At 45.7% G+C, this 10018-nt stretch overlaps 1 protein-coding gene across 1 annotated transcript; it reads left to right on the top strand.

Annotated features, from left to right (window-relative positions):
* Positions 1-2757: 2757 nt before the first annotated feature.
* Positions 2758-10018, top strand: TCHH (trichohyalin). The gene is given in 4 exon segments (XM_025390404.1): positions 2758-2803; positions 4079-4245; positions 5104-8475; positions 8478-10018. Coding segments are annotated over 3 exon segments (3984 nt in total). The 5' UTR covers positions 2758-2803; positions 4079-4107; the 3' UTR covers positions 8952-10018.

The raw sequence follows: 10018 nt of genomic DNA, 5'->3' as shown, positions 1-10018 counted from the left end.
AAAAAAAAAAAAAAAAAAAAGTGACAAGGCTTCATATTGATATAAAATTAAAGCATCTAAGTGATACAAATTTTATTTTCTCTTTTCAATTCCTCTGTAATAAAGAACTCAGGTATCAACGTCAAGTGCCAGGATAATACTATAGCTGTGCTCTGGACTGATAAAGAAGGGCATTCTTGCAGAAATGGAGCAGGATCACCCAGGTCATTCCTGGGCCGGTCAGTAGTATTCTCTGACCTTTCAGTATCTCAGTCTCCAGTCTTAAAAAAGAGTGATATTGGAGCTTTTTGTATGGAGACCTTTCAGCTTTTAACAATATTTTTATTTTTTGGTGGTCCACAGTAAAGGAACACTACTACATTCCAAGAATTCCCAGTAGGTCTTAACCAAAAATAGACTGAACCAATTTGTTAGCATTTGATATAATTTTCTACATTCTTTAGCATTTACCAACATTTTGAAAAACTAGAAAGCCATGGAAACTATTTCCCTGTCCAAACCTTATGTTACAGACTCCTTTTAAAATGATATTCTCAAATAATGACAGTGTGTAAAATAAAAGAACATTATGTAGCAATGAAGATACTTCACCAAGAGAATTTCAAACTTGATTTTGGATTTAGCATCTGAATCTACTTTACAACCTTTCTGATGATGGACCAAGAGCAGGAAGGGAGGCCAATTCTCTTAGGGTTAAGCAGGTTTTTAAATATTTTCCCTTATGCTGAACTGACTTTAAATAAAAGTGGGTAGGAGAACCATCACTGAATTTAAGATCTAGCTTCATTCAGAGAGGAGAAAGGGTTTTTCTGTTATAATAAACACAATTTGGGGTATTTTTTCAAGGCTGTTCAAAAGCATAGTAGTGGGGGGAATTGCCATTCTAACTACAATTTTAGAATGGTTAATGCTACTTTTCCCTTTATTTCCATGGAATCTAACACTTTCCAGTTCCCTTTTGGGTTTATTCAGTATAGGAAAGTAATGGAGTCATGCAAATGCATCCCATCACCTGAGCTGAGGTTTCCCAATAGATCACACACAGGAGGATACAAACAAAAGCAGACATAAGGCAGGCCTTGCCTAGGTTATTCCTTGAAGAACACTCATACAAAAGGCTAGTGCCCTCTGTGAGAGAGTGAGCTTCCATGGTCACATGATTGCAGTGCAGTGTGATCAGTGCTTATGATGGTCCTATCTTAGAATCCAAAGAGTAAGAGAGCTGCATAAAACCCTAAAAAGAAGGGGAAAAATGAGAAGTCTTCACCCTTCACCAACGAGTTGCCACACCAAGTTTGCTAACTTAGCCCAAGAAATAGTGACAGTTCTGACAGTCCTAGGAAAACCACTAAATCATAGACTTCAGTGTTGAAGTCCTTAAGAGGCAGAAATTAGCCTTGCTTATAATTGTCTTCCCACTCCCTGTCACTTCTACCTTCCTCTGTACCAAACATCTGGGATGGCAGCAAGTGAGGGGGCAAATAGAGTTCAACTCCATTATCATTTGGACCAATCTGCAAATAAAGAAATAGCCATCAAGATTTAGATTCCAAACTTTCACTCAAGCCATTGAAGGATCCTATAATTGCCTCAAAATTCAGAAAACCAATACTTGCCTCTGTTAGACAAAGGAGGAGACAAAAGTGCAGAGAAGCCATTGAATCATTTAATAGTCTTCATAAATTATGAACCAAAGTTTCACATAGTCTGAAATGCAAGGATGGAAGTCACTGACAACCATGGATAAAATCCAATTCCTTACAATAAAACAGCACTGAAATTTGCAAATGATCAGCCAGATTGAGAAAGCCCTGATGGATATAATGGGCTAGAATGACTGATTACTTCAATGTGCTTCCAGGAGAAGCAGACTCAAGTGTTTAGGTGTCATAACCATTAGTAACTTAGGCTGAGCAGGATGATTATATCTACAATAATGCATTACACCAGCTCTTTTTCCCCAAGGGCATCAATATGCTAACGAGAAAAACTAATGAACAAACTTCATTTAGGTTTAATGTCTCCAAGAAGGAAATTTCACAGATTTCAAATTTTCTTATGAACAGTTTAATAAAAATATATTTCTAAGGTACCCTTCCAAACTGCTTACTAAGGAGGCAGTACCCAATCTGTAGGAAAACCATCATAAGATCCAGGAAACAAATGTAAAAATTTTTCCCACCTGCATTTTTAGAGAAGAAACTAACCAATTCTTTACATCTCTCTCATTGCCCTAGAATTGAAGGAACAGCTTCTGGTACGGCTTATGAGCAGCTCACCATGGACTGTCACATCCCATGGAGAAATTAATTGGTCTTCATCAGTTTATTTCTAAGTTTCTGCTTAATCCCAAACTAGAGATTGTATCTTTTACAAAGCAAATGGCTTAGAGTTTACTCCTTTGTAATGAAGTAATAATCAATTAAGATTGCGAACATGTAATACCTTTGTTTTATTATTTAATTTAGTTTTAACAGTTAAAGAAAATTGGAGATTCTGCCAAATATTCTACCCTCTCATGTTAGGTGGGGCCAGTACCGTGAGTGTCAGGAGGCAAGGTCTGTGAACCTCATGCCAAATAGCTACGTGAGCAAATAGTGAGATAAACAAGCCATTTGTGGAGACAGAGGTGGAGCTGGGCTTGGTTAGGAATGAATCAGGCCATCCCACAGAGTGGGTGTCTCCTTCCCAAGTTGCTTTCCAGGGCACAATTAAAATCCCTATAAAAGGCCCAGCTCCTAGTTACCCAGTACACTTGCCCGTGGTGTCAGCGAGCACTCAACTTCTTCCTCTGGTGAAGTGGGTAAGTCCCATTCTGTGGGATCGTGGTCTTCTTTATGATTCTCCATTTTTATAGCTACTTCAGATGTTGGGATATGCGGGGAGGTTCTATGTGCCAGAAGGCATCAGTATTTTGCAGGGATAAATAAACTTTCACTAACTCTATCCCATCTTCTTATGGTTGGTGCCATCACTTGAACTGAAGCATGGCCCTTCTCCCTGGGCTCTGAACTCTATACTTTTGCACATCAAGGATGATCATGTGTGGCTCTGATAGGGTTCATCTTCCTAAAAACTGCTATCTCAAAAGTTTGTTACCCTTCTATTCTCTTTTACATTGGTTCTACCTAATATGGGCCATCTTCATACAGTCACAGCATTTAAGGTATTGGAGTTGAGAAGCACATAAAGTTAGCTAGATGATCCACTACACATATTCCACCAGCAAAGTCATTCTATGTATTCTTATAACATCGATCTACTGTTGGCTAATGTTTTATAAAAAGCCAAGATTCCAATGATGCATTTGGGTTTAACAAAACCAATATCATTCGCAGTTTTCTGGATTCAGTTTGGTTTAGAAAGGACCTCTCAGAAGCTTTCAATACTTCAGTATCCGAATATCTGTACTAAATCTGAGTTGAGGCAGGTAACATACACTTTCTGTTTTCTGCACGTGTGTATCTGAATGTTACAATGCCATCTTTTGACTAGGAAGAAGTACTATTTAATCTTTGAATTGTTGACTTATGAATTATATTCTATAAGAGTTCCTAAATCCTTTATGGACTATAATGTTGGGGAATCATTCATACTCCCTTTTCATTGTTCTATCTTCTTCTAAATGTTTTGCTGACATGGCCTCTAACCACTTTAAGATACTCTCAAGTCTTCCTTCACCTTTTGGGTTTTACCTGTCCTCTTTGCTCAACTTTAAAGGAAAGTGTGTAGAAATATATAAAATTTTAATTTCTGCACTCCTCTCTTTATTTTCTACTCTGAAATATGGTGGAAAGCTGGAAGAAAGAGAGAAGAAAAGGACAGATAATCCACATTGGGTGGACAATCAAAAACTGACAACAGGATAGTCTGAAGATGATTCCCTCGCTTGGAATTTCTCAGGATCACTCTTTCTCTTTCTGATACAATATTCAAAGATTAAAATGCTCTGAAAGTCCAGGTGGAAAATACTGCTGTAAATTCAAATTATTTAGGTATCTGCCTGAAATAGTGTGAATGACGCTTTCCCAAGAGCAGAAACAGGATTTTGATTCTGGATCTTGTTTTATTGTTCTAGGTTTACTTGAACTTGAAGGAAAGAAAAAAATGTCACCACTTCTGAGAAGCATCTGTGACATCACTGAAATTTTCAATCAATATGTCTCACATGATTGTGATGGAGCAGCATTAACTAAGAAAGACCTGAAGAACCTCCTGGAAAGGGAATTTGGAGCTGTCCTTCGGGTAAGAACTAACAAGAAAATGAGATCTATTGACTTGAGGCTATGAGATTTATTCTCAGAGGAGACCAGAGCAAGGACTGGTGGGTTTATATTCATTTTACACCATGACAGATCTACACTACATCCCCCATTCATTTCTGAGTCAGAAGGTACTAACTTGGCATTGCAGTCTGAATAATAAAGTATTTCATGTACTTGACGGCATGGCCATGTGAATGAGCTCTTCATGGGACATCACCACAAAAGATGTCAAATCAAACTAGACTTGGAGGAACTTAAATTTGTTTCCAAATTTCAAAACTGAGATCAGCCTGATCTCTACTAAAATGGTGCTACCCGTAAATGTTTTGTTCTGTTTTCTAATATGGAATAGAAACCAAATCAAGAGTACTAGCTGCTTCAGACAGAAATGGCTACTGCAAATCTTCATAAATTTCCATTGTATCTCTCTCAAGGGTGAGTTCATTCTTACCCAATTAAAGCGAACTTGTGTTGTTCTTTCTTGAGGTTGAGTAGCTTTGTTAATTTTACACACAAGTTCACGAGGCTGTTTTGAATCTTCACCTCAAGCTCTGCCTCTAAGATGCATAGGCTTACCCGTTATTCTACTTTGTGTCTCTCTTCCTGCATCCTCCAGTTTGGTCAGCACTAAATTACGAGCTGCAAAAATTTCAAACGAATATATGCTTTAAAATGAGGGTTCACATTTTACATGGGGACAAGACTTGATACACACTGGACATTTTTCTAATTGCTCTGAATGTCTCTTGAATGTCAGCATAGCATAAAATATGTGTGAAAACAATTTATCACCTGTAGATAGTACATTGTAAAATTTTTGTTTTCATCTTTTTTATAGAGACCACATGACCCCAAGACGGTAGATCTGATCCTGGAACTTCTGGATCGTGACCGTAATGGGCGTGTCGATTTCAACGAATTCCTCCTATTTGTTTTCAAAGTGGCTCAAGCTTGTTACTATGCTCTCGGCCAGGCCACGGGACTGGATGAGGAGAAGCGAGCCCGGTGTGACGGAAAGGAGAGCCTGTTACAAGATCGCAGTAAAGAAGAAGACCAAAGGAGATTCGAGTCCCGGGACAGACAACTGGAAGAAGAACCTGGGCAACGACGCAGGCAGAAGAGGCAGGAACAGGAAAGGGAGCTCGCTGAGGGAGAGGAGCAAAGTGAGAAACAAGAGCGACTTCAGCAGCGCGACAGGCAGCGCCGCGACGAGGAGCTATGGCGGCAAAGGCGAGAATGGAAAGAACAGGAAGAGCGCCGTGCAGAGGAAGAGCAGCTGCAGAGGTGCAAGGGTCACGAAACTGAGGCGTTTCCAGATGAAGAGCAACAACGAAGGCGGGAGCTGCAGGAGCTGAGGAGGGAGCGCCGCGAGGAGAAGCAGCAGCAAAGGCGAGAGCGGCAAGAAAGAGTGCTCCAGGAGGAAGAAGAGAAAGAGTGGAGGAAGCGCGAGAGAGTGCACCGGCAGGAAGAGAAGCTGCAGGAAGAAGAGCCGCAGCTGCAAAGAGAGCTCCAGGAGGAAGAAGAGCAGCTACAGAAGCTGGAGCGGCAAGAGCTGAAGAGGGAGCGCCAGGCGGAAGAGCAGCAACAGCAACGGCTGAGGCGCGAGCGGGAGGAGAGGCGCGAGCAGCAACTAAGGCGCGAGCAGGAGGAGGAGAGGCGCGAGCAGGAGGAGAGGCGCGAGCAGCGGCTGAAGCGCGAGCAGGAGGAGAGGCGCGAGCAGCTGCTGAAGCGCGAGGAGGAGGAGGAGAGGCGCGAGCAGCTGCTGAAGCGCGAGGAGGAGGAGGAGGAGAGGCTTGAGCAGGAGGAGAGGCGCGAGCAGCGGCTGAAGCGCGAGCAGGAAGAGAGGCGCGAGCAGCGGCTGAAGCGTGAGGAGGAAGAGAGACTCGAGCAGGAGAAGAGGCGCGAGCAGCTGGAAGAGAGGCGCCAGCAGTGGCTGAGGCGCGAGCAGGAGCTGGCTGAGGAGGAGCAGGAACAGGCCCGGGAGCGGATTAAGAGCCAGACCCCGAAGTGGCAGTGGCAGCTAGAAAACGAGGCCGACGCGCGGCAAAGCAAAGTCTACTCGAGGCCCCGCAAGCAGGAAGGGCAGAGGCGCCGTCAAGAGCAGGAGGAAAAGAGGCGGCGCCGGGAGCGTGAGCTGCAATGGCAGGAGGAGGAACAGGCTCGCCGGCAGCAGCAGGAAGAGGAGCAGCGCCGGGACTTCACTTGGCAGTGGCAGGCGGAGGAAGAGCGCCAGAGGGGCCGTCAGAGGCTGTCAGCCAGGCCCTCATTGCGCGAGCAGCGGGAGAGGCAGCTGAGAGCCGAGGAGCGCCAGCAGCGGGAACAACGGTTTCTCCAGGAGGAGGAGGAGAAGGAGCAGCGGCGCCGCCAGCGTCGCGAGAGGGAGAGAGAGCTGCAGTTCCTGGAGGAAGAGGAGCAGCTCCAGCGGCGGGAGCGTGCCCAACAGCTCCAGGAGGAGGGGTACGGCCCCCAGGAGGATCAGGAGAGGAGGCGAAGCCCGGAGCAGCGCCGCGACCAAAAATGGAGGTGGCAACTAGAAGAAGAAAGGAAGAGACGCCACTACACGGTGTACGCCAAGCCAGCCCTACGAGGGCAGCTGAGAAAGGAACAGCAGCTGCAGCAGCAGGAGGAGGAGGAGCTGCAGAGAGAGGAGCGCGAGAAGAGAAGGCGCCAGGAGCAGGAGAGACAATACCGCGAGGAAGAGCAGCTACAGCAGGAGGAAGAGCAGCTGCTGAGAGAGGAACGGGAGAAAAGAAGACGCCAAGAGCGGGAAAGGCAATACCGGGAGGATCAGGAGCTACAGCAGGAGGAAGAGCAGCTGCTGGGAGAGGAACGGGAGAAGAGAAGGCGCCGGGAGCGGGAGAGACAATACCGCAAAGAAGAGGAGCTGCAGCAGGAGGAAGAGCAGCTGCTGAGAGAGGAACGGGAGAAAAGACGACGCCAGGAGCAAGAGAGAGAATACCGCGAGGAAGAGGAACTGCAGCAGGAGGAAGAGCAGCTGCTGAGAGAGGAACGGGAGAAGAGAAGCCTCCAGGAGCGGGAGAGACAATACCGCAAAGAAGAGGAGCTGCAGCAGGAAGAAGAGCAGCTGCTGAGAGAGGAACGAGAGAAAAGACGCCTGGAGCGGGAAAGGCAATATCGGGAGGAAGAGGAGCTGCAGCAGGAGGAAAAGCAGCTGCTGAGAGAGGAAAGGGAGAAGAGAAGGCGCCAGGAGCTGGAGAGGCAATACCGCGAGGAAGAGGAGCTGCAGCAGGAGGAAGAGCAGCTGCTGAGAGAGGAAAGGGAGAAGAGAAGGCGCCAGGAGCTGGAGAGACAATACCGCAAGGAAGAGGAGCTGCAGCAGGAAGAAGAGCAGCTGCTGAGAGAGGAACAGGAAAAAAGGCGCCAGGAGCCGGAGAGGCAGTATCCGGAGGAGGAGGAGCTTCAGCACCAAGAGAGGAAGCGGCGATACCGGGATGAGGATCAGCGCCGTGATCTGAAATGGCAGTGGGAACCAGAAAAAGAAAATGCAGTTCGTAATAACAGGGTTTACTGCAAACGTAGAGAGAATGAACAGTTCCGGCAGTTGGAAGATTCCCAGGTGCGCGACAGACAGTCCCAGCAAGATCTGCAGCCCCTTGTGGATGAACCGCAAGAGAGAGGTGGTGAGCAAGAGAAGAGGCGCTGGCAGCAGCGCGACAGGCATTTCCCAGAGGAAGAACAACTGGAGCGAGAAGAGCAAAAGGAAGCCAAAAGGCGCGACAGGAAGTTCCAAGAGGAAAAGCAGTTGTTGAGAGAGGAAAAAGAGAAGAGAGTCCGTCGGGGAAGAGACAGAAAATTCCGCGAGGAGGAACAGCTGCTCCAGGAAAGGGAAGAACAGCTGCTCCAGGAAAGGGAGGAACAGCAGCTGAGCCGCCAAGAGCGTGACAGAAAATTCCGCGAAGAGGAACTGCGCCGTCAGGAACGAGAGAGAAAATTCCTCGAGGAGGAACAGCAGCTGCGCCGCCAGGAGCGAGAACAACAGCTCCGCCACGACCGCGACAGAAAATTCCGCGAAGAGGAACAGCTGCTCCAGGAAAGGGAGGAACAGCAGCTGCGCCGCCAAGAGCGCGATAGAAAATTTCTCGAGGAGGAACAGCAGCTGCGCCGCCAGGAGCGCGAACAACAGCTCCGCCATGACCGCGACAGAAAATTCCGCGAAGAGGAACAGCTGCTCCAGGAAAGGGAGGAACAGNGCTGCGCCGCCAGGAGCGCGACAGAAAATTCCGCGAGGAGGAACAGCTCCGCCAGGAGAGGGAGGAACAGCAGCTGCGCCGCCAAGAGCGTGACAGAAAGTATCGCTGGGAAGAAGAGCAGCTGCAGCTTAAGAAACAGGAAGAGCAGAGGCTCAGGCAGGAGCGAGACGGGCAGTACCGGGCGGAGGAGCAGTTTGCCACGCAGGAGAAGAGTCGTCGTCAGGCACAAGAACTATGGCAAGAAGAAGAGCAGAAACGTCGCCAGGAACGGGAAAGGAAATTACGGGAAGAACACCTCCGCAGCCAGCAGGAGGAGGAACAGAGGCGCCGCCAAGTCCGGGAAACACAATCCCAAGAAGGGAAGGGCCATGGGCGGCTTCTGGAGCCCGGCAGTCATCAGTTTGCCAGCGTCCCAGTGCGCTCCAGCCCTCTCTATGAGTACATCCAAGAGCAGAGATCTCAATACCGACCTTAAGAGATGTTGCCAATATCCTGACACCCGCCAAAGCTTCGAGCACGGGAAAATGAGAAACACTGGGTACCAAGTGATAACTCAGATGTTTCTGGTTGTGGGAAAACTATCTGATGTTAGAATGTCTTCTTCCAAAATCTTAAACTACGCTCATTTTATGTACTTTGTACTCCTGCCTTTTATTCTTCCTCAAGTAGTTCTTTACTGCAAGATGTCTTTCTTTTGCTCTTTGATGCAGATGTGGTGTGCATTTTTTAAAAAGCATATAAATCATTTAATTTGTTTAAGAAATTTTGTTTGATGAACATGTTCATTTATTGCTTTCGGAAGCAACAAGAAGAAGATGATTTGAGATTCTAAACAATGGGTCTGTTTGTTTAATGATTGACCCATCTTGTGGAAAGTGCAGATACTTTTAATGTTCAAGTTGCTATTTCTTCTTGAACCTAAATTGATCATTTTCTCCAAACAGCTTTTCATCTTTTGTGGCATAATAAGCACAAATTCCAGGTAACTAAATTTTTATAACACTTGTTGAATAATGCAGGAGGAGTGACCTCTGCATAAAAACTTCCTGTGAAATCAGCCCATTACTGGAAGAAATATCTGTTATAAGTAGGTTTAGCTTTGAAGATTTAGAATTCAAATTAGATTTTTTTTACACTCAACGCCACTTAAACACATGATCTCATGAAGCAAAAATGAGGTGTTTCTCAAACAACTTCAGAGTTCAAATTTTAAAATTATGTCTGTTGTAGTCTGTAGTGTTGATTCTACTTCCCCAAGTTTTGATGAGAGAATATTATGAACCTTTGTTAATTTTAGCTTATTAGAAGGAAGCTGCTCAGAATCCCATAAACATCTGTCTTACTCTAGGGCCAATAAGAGATCACATAGAGCATGTTGGGGGTGTAAAAGGGAAAAATGTGTGAACATAGGGGCAAATTTCTAGAGGCCCTTTGACAAGACCCATCAGCCCACAATCATTTGAGGCCTGTTGATAATACCTTAGAGATACTCTTGTTGAAATAATTGAACTGTGAAAAAATTAATAAATGTTTAGCAAGTAA

Source organism: Theropithecus gelada, chromosome 1 (assembly GCF_003255815.1).
Source record: "Theropithecus gelada isolate Dixy chromosome 1, Tgel_1.0, whole genome shotgun sequence".
Taxonomy (NCBI): Eukaryota; Metazoa; Chordata; class Mammalia; order Primates; family Cercopithecidae; genus Theropithecus; species Theropithecus gelada.
The sequence above is the reverse complement of the archived record's forward strand: the minus strand, read 5'-3'. Positions and strand labels throughout refer to the sequence as shown.